This window comes from Podarcis melisellensis, assembly GCF_964234715.1.
Source record: "Podarcis melisellensis genome assembly, chromosome: 10".
Taxonomy (NCBI): domain Eukaryota; kingdom Metazoa; phylum Chordata; class Lepidosauria; order Squamata; family Lacertidae; genus Podarcis; species Podarcis melisellensis.
In genome coordinates this window covers 7366229-7383732 of record NC_138542.1, presented here as the reverse complement: position 1 = coordinate 7383732, position 17504 = coordinate 7366229, and the positions used below count along the sequence as shown (strand labels likewise).

The 17504-nt window shown below is 42.7% G+C and overlaps 1 protein-coding gene across 11 annotated transcripts in view; it reads right to left on the bottom strand.

Moving 5' to 3' along the window:
• Positions 1 to 3722: 3722 nt before the first annotated feature.
• KMT2E (lysine methyltransferase 2E (inactive)) overlaps positions 3723 to 17504 on the bottom strand; it is a 56389-nt gene continuing 42607 nt past the window's right edge. For 9 of the 11 annotated variants that reach the window (XM_081927594.1, XM_081927598.1, XM_081927593.1 and 6 more), the window contains 12 exons: positions 17229 to 17393; positions 16507 to 16815; positions 15150 to 15218; positions 13514 to 13765; positions 12636 to 12780; positions 11410 to 11663; positions 11037 to 11093; positions 9723 to 10295; positions 7893 to 8185; positions 6833 to 6921; positions 6488 to 6573; positions 3723 to 5962 (listed from right to left, as the gene is read on the bottom strand). In XM_081927594.1, coding sequence (XP_081783720.1) covers positions 4457 to 5962; positions 6488 to 6573; positions 6833 to 6921; positions 7893 to 8185; positions 9723 to 10295; positions 11037 to 11093; positions 11410 to 11663; positions 12636 to 12780; positions 13514 to 13765; positions 15150 to 15218; positions 16507 to 16815; positions 17229 to 17393 — 3798 coding nt within the window. In that variant the 3' untranslated portion in view covers positions 3723 to 4456. The remainder of the gene's footprint in view (positions 5963 to 6487; positions 6574 to 6832; positions 6922 to 7892; positions 8186 to 9722; positions 10296 to 11036; positions 11094 to 11409; positions 11664 to 12635; positions 12781 to 13513; positions 13766 to 15149; positions 15219 to 16506; positions 16816 to 17228; positions 17394 to 17504) is intronic. The other 2 variants (XM_081927599.1, XM_081927600.1) reach the window with 2 other exon arrangements.

The window sequence follows — 17504 nt, the reverse complement described above, 5'->3', positions numbered from 1 at the left end:
GGGCTCTGCAAACCAGGAGGTGGAGGCTGCAAGAGTGTCTTCCAGCATTAACATGTTAGCCCTACAGCATGTGTGTGCATGGCACTGTCTCACTTAAAGGACAACTTTGTAAAGTGTGAATACCATGCAGCCTCTAAAACTCAGTTCTGTGGTACAAAAACTAACTGATGGGCATGGAGTTAGCAGGGCTAATACTGGATTGAATCCTTATGTGGACGAAAAAACACCTAGAAGTAATTTACAGTTGCTTACCTTTCAAAGCAGATGTTTTATATTGTTTCATCTTAAGTTACAGCTGTACTGCCTTTGATATTTATGTGCAAAATATTTAAATTTCTGGGGCATGTGACATTACCTTGTGTATAGCAAATGCCTTTAGTCAACTAGATTCAACTCTTCTCCTGAGGTTTATAGGAGGTATCCAATATAGGGATGTATAGATCAGTGTTTTACCAATGTCTTTGGAAAAGAACTTGGGTTAAATTGAGATTTTATTTTTATTTCTTAAAGGCTGCTAGTGTCACATGCCTCACATTGTATGTTGCCTATTTCCTCTTATCTGTTCAAATCTTTTAGAGATTTTAATATGCTGGAAGCAGGGTCTTAGAATTAATTATTCAGACTTTTTCCAAAGCTATTTTAAAATACTTGCAAAGGGCAAAAATTACAATCGGCTTATTGCTCTCACAAGCTCGTTTTACCAAATTATAAAACAAGTGAAACTGAACATAGCTTCTGAAATTAGGATGTTCCACCTTGTTAACTGTAACTTCAGATTTTACAGCGTAAAACTGGAATGCATACAGCTTCTTCATTAAAGTATTTTTTCTTATTAATTTGCAATCATTCTTATAACTGCAAGGCTTATCACTTGCTAAATCTTGGCCCAAGCAGTATTTTTTCCATATGAACATCTGTCTGCTCTCCTGGGGGCGCTATAGGCTGCTGTGTAAAAGGAAGAAATCTTGCCTTTAGTCATCTGCCTGCATAACCTGCATTTATTCAGAAGCACTTTTTCATGTTCATCTGTTGGTGGAGCAGATGAGGGGACGAAATCTTCATCCTGCATTTGAGAACTGATCATGGGTGAGAGCCATTTCTGTTCTACATTTTATCAGCATCAGGATCTCTGGACTGTGGCAGGTATATGAAACCTGTGTATTATTTGCTAGCTTGCCCATTACTATCTATGGTGTATCTCTGTTTGTGCTTGTTCCGGTAGAGCAAATGTTGTTAAACTTTGTTCCTCCGGATATTGAACTACAACTTCCATCAGCCCAGGCAAGCACAGCCAATGCATTGCCTGGGATTATGTGTGGTGTAGTTCAGCAGTATCGTTGAGGCTTAAAGGTTCGCACCTGCAGTAGACTGTAAGACAGGCATAGGCAAACTCAGCCCTCCAGATGTTTTGGGACTACAACTCCCATCAACCCTGGCCACTGGTCCTGTTAGCTAGGGATGATGGGAGTTGTAGTCCCAAAACACCTGGAGGGCCGAGTTTGCCTATGCCTGCCATAAGAGTACTGACAGCAATGAGACATGGAACAGAGAACAATAGCCGGCAGTCTACAGTGGTGCCCCGCAAGACGAAAAACCCGCAAGACGAAAGGGTTTTCCGTTTTGGAGGCGCTTCGCAAAACGATTTTCCCTATGGGCTTGCTTCGCAAGAAGAAAGCCCATAGGGAAATCTCCGGGGACCTCTTTTAAATGCTAGCGGTGGGGAGCAAAGCCTCCCCCCCCTCCGGCCTTCAGAAGAGGTCCAGGAAGGCCAGCGGGGGCCGAAAGGCTTTGCTCCCCACCGCCAGCATTTTAAAAGCGGTCCGGGGTAGCAGGGAAGCGCTTCCTGCTATCCCGGATGGCTTTTGAAGGCAGGCGGGGGGGAGCAAAGACTTTTGCCCCCCGCCAGCCTTCAGAAGAGGTCCAGGACCTCTTCCGAAGGCGGGCAGGGGGCAAAAGTCTTTGTCCCCCCTGCCTGCCTTCCCGGGAGAGCGGGAAGTCAGCGCTGCGTTTTCCGCTCTCCCGGGAAGGCAGGCAGGGGGGAGCAAAGACTTTTGCCCCCCGCCAGCCTTCAGAAGAGGTCGGGGGACAGACTGTCCCCGACCTGGTCTGAAGGCGGTTTCCATAGGAACGCATTAATTGATTTTTAATGCATTCCTATGGGAAACCGTGCTTCGCAAGACAAAAAGACTTGCGGAACGAATTAATTTCGTCTTGCGAGGCACCACTGTATTTTGTAAAGGGCTGCTGGTTAAACAGCTGTGGGACTACCCATACTACATTTTCACAATTGCTCCCATAAGTAACCCACTTCCACCCCACTGCCCTGTGAGATGGCAGTAGATGCAATGACCCTGACCGTTAATATGGTAGTGTTGCAAGCTGCTGGTGGACCTTTGCGTAGCATGGTAATGGGGCTTTTAGAGATGTTGTAGGAATGGTCAAGAGGCTTAGAGAAATGGCTTCCCTGGCAAGATGAGACTTTATCCTGTCCTAAGAACATCAAGAGCTTGCTGGAGCAGATCTATGGCCCATCTAGCCTAGTATGTTCTCATGGTGGCTTGCCAGATACCTGCTCAAAACCTGCAAGGAGGATTCCCTACCTGCAGTTTCCCTTTCTAGAGTAGTGTTTCCAGCAACTGGTATTCAGAAGCGCTGCTGCCTCCAAATGTGGAAGCAGAGCAAGCCATCAATAGCCTTCCCCACGATTTTGTCTAACCCTCTTTCAAAGCCATCTTAGTTCATGGCCATTTGCTGCCTCCGATGGGAGCAAGTTCCATAGCTCAACTTATATGCTGCACCAAGTACTATTTTTCTGTTGTGACTCTTTCCATGTTCAGCTTTGGATTTCCACAAATTCTAGTGTTGGTGGGGGGGGCTTGTCTCTCCATGCCATGTCTAATTTTATTAACTTCTATCACATTGCCTCGTCTTTCTTCTCAACTAAAAAGCCCCAAATGCTGCAGCCTTTCTTCGGAGGGGAGTTGCTCCACCTCCTTGATCGTTGCCCTTTTCTGAACCCTGTTCAACTCTACAATGTCCTTTTTGAGATGAGGTGACAACTGTACTCAGTATTCCAAACATGGTCACACTATAGATTTGTATAATGGCACTTTGGTAGCAGCATTTAATTTCTTGATTCCTTTCCCAGTGATCCCTAGCATGAAATTCGCCACTGTGCATAGAGCTCTCTATTATGGCCCAAAGGTCTCATTTCTGGTCCATCACTGCCAGTTTACACCCCATCAGCGTATATGTGAAATTAATATTTTTTTGCCCCAACATGCCTAGCTTTGCACTTTTTTACGTTGAATTAACACTTGCCATTTTACCACCTACTCACTTGAGTTGAGGAGGTCTGTTGGAGCTCTTCACAATCTTTTTAAAATAATAACCCTGAACAATTTCATGACACCAGCGAACCTCAACTCCCAACTCTAGATTGTTGGAAAAGCACAGGTTCCAGTACCAATCCTTGTGGGGCTCCATTTTTTACTCTCCTTTTGGAGAACTGTCCATTTTTTCCTACTCTCTGCTTCTTGCAACATAAGCAGTTCCTGAACATAAGAGCATTACTTGTGTTTGGCCAGGATTTTAGGCAGTTATAGAGAGCAGCTTCTCTCCTATATGAATTGTGGTTCTTCTTGGATTAGTGTTCCTCAAAATATTACTTATCACAATGGTTTCAATATCATTTTTCTTAAACAGCAAGTTATCAGGAACTATTATTAAAACTGACATAATTGTGATTTATTAACATGAATTAAAATGCCCAACCAGTGCTGCAATGTGACAGTATATTAAAAAAAATTAAAGTTCATATACTGTACTACTTCCACAAAGATCACACGCTTTTGCAAAAGACTTGTATGTACAATACTATATCAAATGAGAAGCATTAAGCAGTTTTACACGCAAAAGAAACAGTATTTACAGCACTTGTCAGAGACATTAGAAACAATCTATACATTAAATTACAATGTCTGCAAAGAACTGTTGAAATAAGAGCCATGTCCACACCAAACTATAAAAATCTGTATTGCATCTTCTATCTATATGCACACAAAAACTGTTTGACAGATGGAAAACCTGTTAGTGCCATCACTTAGCTGTGTACTTTAATTACATATGTATAAAAAGTAAATATAGAAAACATTCACTAAATGAATTTAACTGCAACAATAAAATTTAAAGTTACGCAGCATCAAATCTACTGCCAGAACGAACAGCTGGAATGTTCACATACAAAATAAAAAATGCCTAATACTGGCTCAAGGGCACAGTCTCAGGAATTTTTAAAAGCAAAAATGGAAAGAATACAATGAGAGTGCGCGCACTGGTGTTTGCTTTTATACAAAGTATCATGTACAAGCTTTAAAAAGTACCTTCAACAGGTACATATGAAATATACAGTTTTTTACAGAACATTTTTAAAATGTTTAGAAGCAAGGGGTCCATTTTAATGCCACCCTGACCCATGATAATTGTTTTGAAAAGTTGGTGGCACCTGTGCTCTGTGAATAGGTATTTGCCCAGGCACCGGAGATGCCTGCTGAGGTCCTTGCACACCGTGAGGAAGGGATACAGAGCCAGGATGAGGACAGAACCCGGAAGCGGTCGGTGTTGGAATACTGCTTGGTCCTTGAGGCTGGATGTGAGGCCCCTGACCCGGGAGTGGGCAATGAGGTCCCGTCCCAGCAGGCTGATGCTGAGGTCCAGGTCCCAAAGGTGTGTGATGAGGCTGCGAGGGGTAGGAAGTGAGTGTTGAGTGAGCGCTGGAGGGGAAGAGTGGGGGCCCCTGGTGAGGCGCATGGTGCAATCCTTGCGCTGATGCCGTGTGATGCCCAGAGCCTAAAACAGTGGCAGGTGGCGGCGGAGGAGGCGGCGGCGGAGCCGAATTGACTACGTGCTGGTGTTGTGCTTGCAAACCTTGGTGACCTGTGGTGGGGTGAGTCGGATGGTGGTGAGGAAGGGGACCAGGCGGCGGAGGCGGCGGCGGCAGATGGTGACCGGCAGCTTGAGAATGGATGTGGGACCCCGGAGCCACGGCCACCGCGTGCACGGGGCCCACCACGTGGGCCACGGGATGTTGCTGATGAGAACTTTGCTGCTGCACAAGATGGGGTCCTGGAGCAGGGGGCGGCGGCGGGGGCGGCGGCGGAGCCCCGACAGCTGGAGTCTGGTGGTGAATACTGGGGTTCTGAGATGGCAGGAAATGCCCACTGGTGACATGGTGCCCTGAAACTGGCTGCTGGCAGGTTGTGCCGGCAAGTGCTTGGTTTGGTCCAGAGGGGAACACAGTTTGTTGGGCGGGTATGCTACTTTTTAACTGGCTGTAATTTTGAAAGTTTCCTGAGGGGGTTTGCTGGTTTTGATAGTAAGTCGAGGAAGGGGGCGGAGGCGGGGGAGGAGGCGGGGCGCTTGCGTTCAAATTTTGTTGGTGGAACTGGCTGTAAGAGACGGAAGAGGTTTGGGGAAACAGCGTTGCGCTGGGTTGCTGCTGGGTGCTGGGCTGAAGGCTTTGCGTCGCCGCATAGAAGCTTCTGTGAGTGTCTCTTTGAGGCGTTCCCACTTGAGGTGACTGAGGATGATGAGGTCTGCATGGCGATCCCAATTGTTGTGAAGGGGGCTTTGGTGAAAGGTAGCCGTGTTGAACAGGCGTGTGGGGCGCAGAGGGTTTGGGAGGGTTCTCTACCTGGGGCGAAGGGGGACAGTGTAGCTTCAATGGTGCAGGAGGCAGCTTTTGCGAGAGCTGATCTGCTGCACTGCGCGAATGGGGCTGGGACTGGTGGTTTTTCGAAAGTGCTTCGGCGTTGTTTGCCAGCGGTTTCTGTGGCTGTTCAGGTTTGGGGTGAGCTGTGTTCTCTGCCTCTGGAGCATCTGCTGGAGTCTCCCACTGGGCATCCTGTTTTGTGGGTGTTTTCCCAAGTGATTGGACAGGAGCTACAGGACTTGGTGAAGAAGTCTACACGAAGGAAAAACAAAAACAAACATGTAACTTCAGTTTAAAGCATATCCATACCCTTATCTTCAGAGCTATGGATGCAATGCAGGCTTGTTCAACTAGTGAGGTTTATGGGGTTCAATGCAACACTTCTTACTCCTGAGGATAGCAGACAAACACAAACTTTGAAATCAAATTTAAAGAAAAATGGGACTTTGTGGTGCTTAATATAAATAGCAGCAGAAGCAAGTGACTATCCGGCTTGTAAACAATATTGTGTAGTTACTCACTGGATTAGCTACTGTTCCTCCTTTAGATGTGCATCAATAAGACAGATGGATAAAGAGTCACTTTTAAGCTTTTAAATGCTTATATTAATTAATTTCACAAACATGGATTCTTGCCAGCATCTGGCAGTGAGTATATCTGCATTCAGGCAAAATTTAGAACATCAGTTTTAAGCTATAGTGACCAGGAAAGAAGCAGGGACATTCAAGCCATGTATGTGTGCATTCACTAACGTGAAAATATTTTGTATAGTAGTACCTTGCTCACTTTTAAAGGACTCTTGCAAGCCTTCAGAGAAGTATCTGGGGACGGACATTCACTTGTGGGCTCAGGATTTTCAGGATCTGCAATAAGAATTACTGTAAGTCTACAGACAGAAGTATACAACGGCCATGAAGATGTTTGACTGGATGGATTAAACTTTCAAGTTTGAATTTTTAAAATCAAGCTTGAAGCATTCTTAATAAAATGATATGAATACAAGATCAGATGGTGACCAATAATTACATTTCTTCCTGCTCAATCAGAAGCAGACCAAACACAACCACGAAATTGCTCAAAGTTCAATTGAGCACTTTCAGGATCAACCAAATGTTTTCTTACCAGAGTCCTTGTCTTTCCTATGATCACTAAGAAGCAAAGCTCGCTGATAACTTCGTTCCCTCACTTGCTCCACTGAAGTTGAAGAAGTCCTTCAAAACAAAAATGAATGAAGTCTTAGTTTGCTGGATAATTTTTTATTGAAAAAAATGTATCTCCCTACTGCTCAGGAGAACACTTAGTTGCATGGTACACATCGAGCGGATTTGAACTGCCGACCTTCCGATTGGCAAGCCCAAGAGGCTCATTGGTTTAGACCACAGCGCCACCCACATCCGTTATTTTATTTTTATAGATTGTCGTACTCTTAATCTCTCCGCAAATCCATGGGAACTAAGGAACGTGGAGTACTAATACAGCCTTTTCCAGCCAAGCCTTCCTTTAAAAGTAGTTATGACTGGTGCTTTGAGGGGGAAAGGTCACAGCAAACACTTCCCATGCAAGCACAGCATGTGTTCTGCCTAATTCTCTCTCTTTTTTTTAATATAATATTTTTTAAGATTTTACAAAGACATAAATACAAAAATGCATAAAAAATAAAAAATAAAAATGCAAAATGCAAAAGACGAAAAGATAAGAAAAAATTAAAAACAAATCCATTTTTTATAACTTTAACCTCATTAGCTTGTTTCCTTGACCTCCTCACACCTCCCCTTTTTGTAATCCCATTTACATAATCAAATCAGCAAATCCTTACCCTCTTTCATTTATCTTAACTCTATATCTTAACATATTATACCTCTATAATTCCATCCATTATCAATTCCTTTTTGCATATTCTTATTAACTTTGTTGCTAATGCCACTTATTTTTAATCAAACATCATTTTAACATTGTGTTCTGCCTAATTCTACTACACAAATTGTATGGAAGATGCCCCCCAGTGCTCAAACCCTTAAAGGCTGACGCATACATTTCTTATGGTAGCAGAAGGGCACCTTATTAAATCAGTCTGAAATTTCACCACCCTATTTTGAGGATCTGAACACTTGCTTTACTCTAAAGTCCTCTTTTTCTTTGTAATAGCCCTCAATTTAACAGCAACTTATTTAGAGGAGCTTACCACTGAACTTCTGGATCGTTCTTCTCGCTGGAAACTTCTTTCGATGAAGAGGAGTTTTCTGTTTCTTCTGAAGTGGTGCTATAATCGGTGGCTGGCAATGGTAAAGGGAGGCTAGCCGTGTGCTCCCGCTCAACTGGCTCCCCGTTCTCGCTGCTGTTATACCCGTCGGCAGAACCACCGTTGTTTCCTCCACCAGCAGAGTGTGGCGATATGGTTAGAAGGGCAAAGCTTTCTGCCTTGGAGCCGCTTTTTCTGGCTTCTCGTTGCCTCTTGCGGTATTCTAGAAGCGACACCTATGGGAAAAGTGGAAAGAACAGTTGCGGGATGTCTCAACTCAAAACTGTTTGGACAGTTCCCCCAGATTTCTTTCTAGGCTATTCTAAAAGTGGAGTTTAATTTAAGAGAAAATTCAACACAGAATCTAGTTGCAAAGTGGCTGGCATTCGTTTTGAGGATAACTCTTTTGCAAAAATAAATCTAAAATTAGAATGAGTAAGAGAATGAGCATGTTTGCACATAACGATGACCCAGACTTTCTGATTTATTGTGGCCATTGCGATTTACGAAGCAACAATCCACGGTCCTTAGTTCAGACATAGCATGAACCCAAGGCTTCCTGGTTGTTTATCTTGCTTGAGCCTAGCAAGGAGTGAAAAGGGAGCAACGAGGCAGTGTGCACCAGTGTGCACCTCGTCCCTGCAAACCAGAAAGTGCAGGCAACTGACGGGCTAGTTCCTAGCACTGTTCTGCAAATACTTGTGTGAGAGTTTGCACGGTGAGGGTAAGCGGTTAATTCAGTGACCGTTCTTCCACTTCCGCTGGTGCAACCAGAAAAACATATTTGGCTGCATTTTATTTTTTTACAAGGTACCAAACACTCCTTCGGTGGGCTGAAGAGGACTTCCACAAGTGAAAGTGGACCCTTTTGTTCCAACCTAATGGCCAGCAGCAATCGTAATAAAATAATTTTGGGATACTGCATACTGGACTTCCTACATTAGAACAAATGGTGAAGCATAACTACTGAAAATGTCCTTTTACAGTCTGAGCGATTCCCCTCCTTTCAGATTAACTGGGGCAGTAACATAACTATTTGGCTTGTCTGTCTTAAAATACTTGCCCCAGCATTAATGGCTAAACTTTCGGCTAAAAACGAACCCTTTCCACTTGTGTTTCATTTTTATCAGGACACACAGGGAGACAATGCTCCCATTGCTCCCTTCCTACAGCAGCTTCCTTTGCCACCATTCCAGAGGGTTTTTTTGGCCCTCATTAGCTTTTCGCGGGGCTGTAGCATGAAGGGGGAAGTTGGAAAACCCTGTTCCAAAAGTGGAACACTCTGCTCATAGAATTGAGGATCAAAGCCACTGCCTTTATATTCATATCATAATCATACGCCTCTTTGGCAAATTCAGAATGGCTTACAGAAGGTCACCTATCCCAGGCACCTTCTAAGCTTCAACAATGCTGCATTTATGAGATGATTCTAGACCATTCACTCCTAAATTCCATGTCACTGGGAGAAGTTTTGATCAAAAGGTATTATTTTTAATTATACCATATCTGCAACAGTTATGTATTGTACAAAGAATTTCCTCTAAGCTAAAAAGAAAATCAAGCCTCCTCAAAACTAGTAAATACAGACTATAAATTTTATTTTTGTTCTCGAAGCTGAACAAACACTAAATGGCATGATCTAGACAAACGTAGGCATCCTTAACGTTAATTTGATAACTTAGTATTTTAAGTTCAGCACTTAAAAGTTCTAAGTAAGGCTGCAATCATAAACCCATTAAATGAAAGTGTGAATTTATACTTAAAGGTTGTAACCTTTTTCTTTTGTGGAGGATTCTGGGGTGTGCAATTTCCGTCCATCAAGCTGTCACTACTGACAGTTCTTCCAAAGCCAGCTGCGAGTCCATCTTCAGAAGTACAAAAAACAGGTGTTTCCATGAACATGCCACCTCTGGCATCATCTGGAATCAGGCACTTTGATTCGTTTATTCGGAATCCACCTCCTACCTCCAGCTGGTGTGAAGGAGTTAAGTCCCTCAGATTAGAATTCATTGAGAAATTGACACCTGTCCTGTCGGGACTCTTTACCCAAGTTGGATAAACTGTTCCCCGTCCACAGTGAGCAGTTTCCAGCTGGCTGCTAGCATCAGTCCTATCATGGCAGGGGTTGTCCAAAGTTTTATGCAGTGCACTTTGCTCAATTGCTTCAAGTCCCAACTGGAGGTCTGAGGCCGTTTCATTTTCTCCGGAGCATTGCCTGGCGCCATCAGTCCTATTTCTTGGACTGGAATATCCAATAGTCTTTATTTCTTGCAGGCACATTTCTGTTAGATTGGAATTTCTGAAAGGGTTGAGTGCGAGCATTGCTGATGATGACCGGTCAAATCCCTGCACACCGAGAGAGAAGCAATTAGATGTAACACACAGCGTCTGAGAAAAGTAAATGAAAATGATACCCCCGTATGAACCTAGCTAAATGTTATTTCATTAATGGCTCCATTGAAGTATTTTTTTAATCTATCCATTTATCTATAAAATCCTAATGTGCCATCCAACTTTTGGTTATTGTGCCTTTAACACAGATGTGGTCCATATATGGAAGGTATGTCAATTCATAAAAAATATTGGAACTGAATACTGGTGTAGATTACAGGAATTACAGAAATGAGACCCTGAGTAATTCTGGGATATTTGAAAAATATGGGTTTAAGGCAGGAGATTGAATTGCTTATGCCAATGAACATGGTGGGATGGAGATTATTATTATCATCATCATCATCAATATTGAGGAAGGACTTAATAGATCTGGATTATTTAGTTTGGCTACAATGGTGGGTTTATCAAGATGCATTTTTTCATGTTCTACGCAATACTACATGCTTTCTGTAATAGGTTTGTCAGCAAAATGCAAGAAAAAATAATTTTGTAGTACTGGGAAACTGAAGTGACTCTCCAGGGTTTCAGATAGAACTCTTCCTGTTTTGCATAGAGATGCCAGGGATTAAACGCAGGACCTTTTGTGCTCTGCTTCCAATTCTTCCCCAATTATTAGCAGCTGTTCATAGCTGGGAGGAAGATTTGCAAAACGCATATAAGCCTTTTCCAGTAACTTCTTACAGTTCTCCTTACCTCTTGATTATACGTTCGCCTCTTAACTTCTGGGGAACTTTCAGGTGAAGATATATTCTGCATTAAAAAAGTTAAGCATGGAAGTTTTATTTTAATGCAAATCACAAATGAAAGCACCTCATTTTTTAAACAACATCTAAACTACTTTATTTCATTCTGCCTCCCTGGAATATATGCTAGGAGTTAAAACTTCTCTGAATTTTGTCTAATCCCCTTCTAAAGACTGGATTGGTAGCCATTACCACACTTCCCACCATTTGCTAAACTAGCTGTTATTTTTTTAAAACAAACAAACAAACAAACAAACAAACAAACAAACCTGTCAATGCAAGTTGATTAATCAGGTAAGAGTATAGAATATACAAAAGCTCACCTCAAAGTGCATTGCATTTCCATGTACACATGGAATCACTGGCGTAACAGGTGAGTAAATGGGCTTATAACCATTCCTACAGGTTTCATCTTCTGCTTTTATTCTAGGAGGAGTTGCAAACAGCAATGGATCTGAGGCAGAGAGATCAGCATGGGTTGGTGTGGCATATGGCGAAGGAATAGGTGTAGATGTTTCTGAATAGGCAGAATCCGACAGCTGGTAGACTCTTCGTTTTTTTAGCGGTGTTGTCAGGTCTGCATGTTATGAAGGCAAACAAAAAACAACAATTGATGCTTTCTTGTTAAGCCATCAAGATTTGAACACAATTATTAGGTTCCATCAATAAACCGTTTTTGTCCAATCCCCTGCAATGCAGTAATCTCAACTAAAGCATCCAGAGTCCATGTGCACACTTGGAAACCTGGGAAACTGTCTGTCTAGTCACAAAATATAGCAACTTGCCCAAGGAACCTTGAGTACAATACAGAGATTCGACATGAGTCTCAATTGCCAAACCAGGTATCTGCCCCCACAAACTACTCATTCCACAGAAGGAAAACTAGCTATGCTTGGAAAAACACACACACCCAACCAACTCTACCTCCTCCCACCAAATGCAGAACAGGCAAAACATTTGCAGTCCATCAGGTGGGTCCCTAAAACTTGATTGGTTGGCTAGAAATCAATACATTGGTTTCCAGATGCTTCACTCTGTTCTTTCCATTTCCACAAAGAATGCCTTTCAGAACACATAGGTACTTTTCCTTAAAGAAGGAAAGCGGAAACCCAGCCAGATGGGCGGGGTATAAATAAAAAACTATTATATTATTATAACTAGAGACCTGCAATTTACTTTCCAACAAGCCCAGTTCTCCACAAGGTGGTGGTGAGGTATAGATCCTAGCTTGAGAGAAAGGCATATATGTCAGATTTCACGAACTGACTGTGATAGCAAAATATCTCAGGGCAGCGCTCTTCTATTTAATCTTGGTCACACACAGAGGGTATGGGGTGTTCTGTTGGTGGAAGCAACTGAACTTTCAAGCAGTGTGTGAATATATTCTCCAGCAGGAAAGATGCCACGAACCATAAACATTTAGTACAAAAGTAAGTAGAGAGAAGTGGTTGCCCAACTGGGTGCTTAAACATGAGATCCCCTGCAAGTTTGATGAAAAGGGTTAAACCATTTCAGAGGATGGCTTGCACCATATAACAAAAATCCTTACCTGATAAAGAACAACTGTCATTTAATAACAAGGGACTTCTACTTTCACCATTGACTGTGGGACTTCTAGATCTTTCATGAGATGGTGAATTAAACCTATCTACAACTGTTGTGTTTTCTTCTTCCAGAGCTTGCTTCAACCAACGCTGGGCAGGAAAAAGAATATAATTAAACTCTAGTCCGTGGGTGCCAAGTGAGATCCATTATAATTATTGATTTAAATCATTTCCAGGCCATGTGCAATTTTTTAAAAAACTCAATAGTCTGTTTTACAAAATAATATAAGACATGACAGCATAAACTTTTACAAGGGGAACAAAAAGTGGACTAAGTCGTTATTTAACAGTTCATGGAAAATAAGGTCTTTATTTGATGACAAAATGAATAGGTAAAGGTAAAGGGACCCCTGACCGTTAGGTCCAGTCATGGACGACTCGGCGGTTGTGGCGCTCATCTCGCTTTATTGGCCGAGGGAGCCGGCGTACAGCTTCCGGGTCATGTGGCCAGCATGATTAAGCCACTTCTGGTGAACCAGAGCAGCGTACGGAAACGCTGTTTACCTTCACACTGTAGTGGTACCTATTAATCTACTTACACTTGGTGCTTTCGAACTGCTAGATTGGCAGGAGCAGGGACCGAGCAACGGGAGCTCACCCCGTCGCGGGGATTCGAACCACCGACCTTCTGATCAGCAAGCCCTAGGCTCTGTGGTTTAACCCACAGCGCCACCCGCGTCCCTCCTAATGAATAGGTAGCACTATGCAAAAGCCTTTCACCAGTAGCCACCCGCCTTATCAAGTCTGTAGATATTTTACAAGGTTTAAGAATTAGCTATTTGTCTTAATATCAAAAGGAGGAAAAACAAAAAGGAAACACTACCTTCTTGCAAGAGCCAATGTTTTCCACAGGTTCTTTTCTGCGCCTCTTTTCCGAAAGGAATGGCGATGTAAAACGAATATAGTGCTTAGGAGTCGTATATACATGTGGGCTGTAAGTGAGACCGGGCAAAGAATTCAGCTGTGTAGCCAAAACCTCAGGATCTGTCGTTATACGCAGGGGCCTTTCTGAAAGGCTGTCCGTCGGTTTTCCTGTCTTCTCGTTCTTCTCACTTAACCACTCACTCACCAAGTGCTAAACAGAAAAGGGAAAAGTCAACATAGCCCTTCTGCTGAAGGTAGTTATCAACTGTACATTAAGACCATGTTCAGTACTATGGGAGAGTGCAAATACTATGGTAACTAATGAAGCTGTAACTGCACACAGATACACCGTTTATAGGTTCACTGGTAATCCAGGTAACTGACCAGGTTTGCACAATCAGGTTAATGACTTCTAAACAAGCAAGTTTGTAAGCCACTTTAAACCCATGGCTTTGCATCAGAGCTTGTTTGAAAGCCATTAACCTTAATTCCTGATCGAATGGGGAAACTGGGGGTTCCTGGCTTGTTTCCCTGCTCACAGGAAAGAATTGTGAGTGGGTACACAGAGCTCATACGTATTCTGACTTATTAAACCAGCATTTAATTGTGTAGACATGGCTGCTGTGTCAAGGTAAAATATACTAGACGGTAAGAGCTGATTTGCTGTCAAATCCTAGAAAGTGGTAAATTTGTGGTAAAATGCCACTGTTTAAAAGTTGTAGTCAGCGAGGCTGATGTCAGCTTTTTTTGCTAATGCTACTGAGAAACAACCTGCATTCTTAAACTAAGTGATGTGTGTACTACAAGCATCAGCAATCCTTTTTAATTTACTCGTTCCTAAGTTTTTCTGTCTAAATGCATGCAGGATGGCGGGGTGTTCTTGTAGAATAAGCCTTCCCTTATGTTTTTTTCTAATGGGTGTCACCATTTTTACCACACACAAGCCCAGCCATTCTTTGCTCACTGAGGTAGCAACCTAAAGCACACTCTTAATTCAGTGAGACTTATTTCTGTGTAAATGTGAACAGGATTGGACTGTTTGAGCCGGATCAAGCAGCCTGTCCTCTCTTGAAGTTCCAATCAATTTCGTTATCTTAAGAAAAGTTTGAATTTAAAAACGGGAGTTTCCTGGAGCTGTTCAGGTGGCAGCAGTGACCAGGAATAGACCACCCTTTCCATTTACATTACTCAAGCCTTGTTAATATCCACACTGGGCTACTGTGACATGCTCTCTGTATGTAGCTGCTGTTGTAAACATCAGAAACATATTTCCCGGTTGTTACTCCGGGCTCTAGAACTCTCTCCTTGAGAAGCCTGCCTATTTCTCTCTGGTCTTCTGATGAAAGCCCCCTCTTAATTCAGAGAGCCTCTGGTGCTATGGCAGAATCCTTACCTATTATTTACTGGTAATATTGCATTATTTAATATTGCTGTGCTGTTGTGCTGCATTCACTTCATTTAACAGTTTTGTTTTTGTTAGTTGCCTTACACAGAAAGGCAGGATAAAAATAAAAATATAACAAACAATAAATCTACAGCTGGTGGCATGCACACAAAAGAATATGCCCGGCCATTATAGGGAATGGGAGACATACCTCACAAATTTGTGTCCAGCCCTTCCCATCCTTCTGGTCAAGGAATGTGAGCTGCAAGGAATGTGTTCCCTGAATGAATTGAGAAGGGAGAGGCTGGACTGGGATATAGGCTTCCCGGAATGCTCAGGTATGCTGAACATCCATGCATATGTACCACAGAGGAAGAGGGAAACCAGACTACGATAGAAACCCCTCCATAGATGCGCTGCATGCACTGAACTGGAGCAATCCCGCAGTTAAAAGATGGCCACAAACTTTCATTTCCTTTTTTAGGATTTTGTTTCTACTTAGTGGAAAAGAAGCGCTGAAGAACAATGACTACTGCACTGGCTCTATTTCTGTGACACCTAGATCACTATTTCCTTCCAAGCTAGCAGCAACTGAAAGCAAACCCAACCCAAGAAAACTACTGACTGTTAACCATGCCATGGCCTACGGTTTCACAGAAAAAGCCTAACATGAACTCTTTCAATATCTTCACAGGGAGGCCTATGCTGTGTTTTCTCCCTCTCAGTGGAAGGCAAACTCCAGACCTAGGACTCCTCACAGGAGATGCATCCTATAGGACAAAATAAGAGATGTCAACTGTTCCTGCTTGCAGACAGACACTCAAATCATGACGCATGCCCCTTAAGGTGCAATAATTCAGTGTTGTGATCCTCCCTACCCTGAAAGTCATTGCATTCACTTCTCCTAGATAGGAGGGTAACTCCTGGGAGGTATGAGGAATTACGGAGACCTTTTAGCCTTCCCTTCATTTTCTGACTTCAAAAATTTAGTCAGCATTCCCTACCCAAAAGCATTGGAGATGGAGTAGTCCCACCACCCAGAGGTCTTCACTTATGTTTCTTGGGCCTTTGTGAAGACCTACCTTAACATATTTTGTTGCTTTTTTGAGGTCTTTCCATTGTCTTGCACCTCTCCCTATTTACCCATCTCATGATGGCATTCTGGTGTCTTGGATGGGGGGGTGGGGGCCCCCTCCTGTTAACAGGGGCCCCTGATCCTTACCCAAGGTTTCCTACCAGAGACTCAGTCTCATCTTCTACCTTCTAGTATCCAGGTTCCTCCCTATTTTTCCTAGGGGAAGTGAGTGTACAAGAGGAAGAAAGCACGCTTGCCTTCTTTAAATAATGCATCTCAGAACCATACAAGGTCTTCTTGTGGTACCCCTGCATTACTGCGCTTGCTCAAACAAGAAACCATTGCCACTCCCTCCTCCTCCTCATCCCAAAACAGAGCTGATAACCAGTATATTCCTGCTTAAATGCTGCCCTGAGCTGCTTTGCAAAGAACATCACAGCAGACATTTAATACGCAAATGAAAGTATCAGTTTAAGCTTAGAAATACATTTACCTTTTTTGTTTTAGGATATTTAGTAGGGCATTTGTTAAGTGCTGGGGGTTCTGGTTCAGGAACTATTTCAGGAACAGTTGTCTCCGTTTCAGGCTCAGCTGAAAGTGCAGTGTTTTCCGGCTCATTGTGCTGTGAACTAACTTCCACATCAGGAGAGGATGGTTGAATATCTGAACACATGCTAACAGTTCTGTGCCTTCTCCGCTGCTGTCCGATATGAGTTCTGCTCCGAGAGAAACTTTTTCTCTGTTTTGTCCTACTGACTTTGGCAGGGGTTGGCTTAGTGGCAGTTTCCTCTTTTGCTGGTTCCTTGTAAAATGCATGAAACACCAACGTCAGATAAACTGCATACCTTGTATAGCTAGAAAGAATAACCGCTATGTAATTTTTCCAATAGTAAGTACATATTTGAAAGTGATTTCTAATGTGATTTCCCCCTATCCCAAAATATTCATTTTCAGCAATGGATGAGGCAACTTTGGTATCACATAATGACAGTCTTCTTTTAACAATATGCACATTGTTCCAAGTACCATTTCAGAAGTCTGGAGTTTTATAAGGGATTTTGAAGGCACTCTTTTGGGTCAACACAAAGCCTTGATGATGTGAAAGAAAGCTGCTCAGTAACATATAGCAGCAAAGTGTTGCCCAAACATAAACACATAACAGAAAAGCTTAATCTTTCAAGTCAGCTTAAACTTAATAAAGTTATATGTCACTACCTGTACAAATTCTGTTTCGTTGATGATCTGCGTTTCCTTGCATTCAGGTTTAATTTCAGTTTTAGCTGTACTAATTCTTTCCAAAGCCTGCTCTCTTCTTTTCTCTCTTTTTTCTAGCCTGGCAAAAGCTTGAAGAATGGCTTCCATTTTCCGTTCTTCTCTGGTCTGAAGAATTAAGCAACATTAATTTTTAAGCAATGCATGCTGAAGATAAAATAAAAGTACATAAAACTTAGCCATGTTCCAACTGTTTCTGCACAACGGCCAAAACAAGTT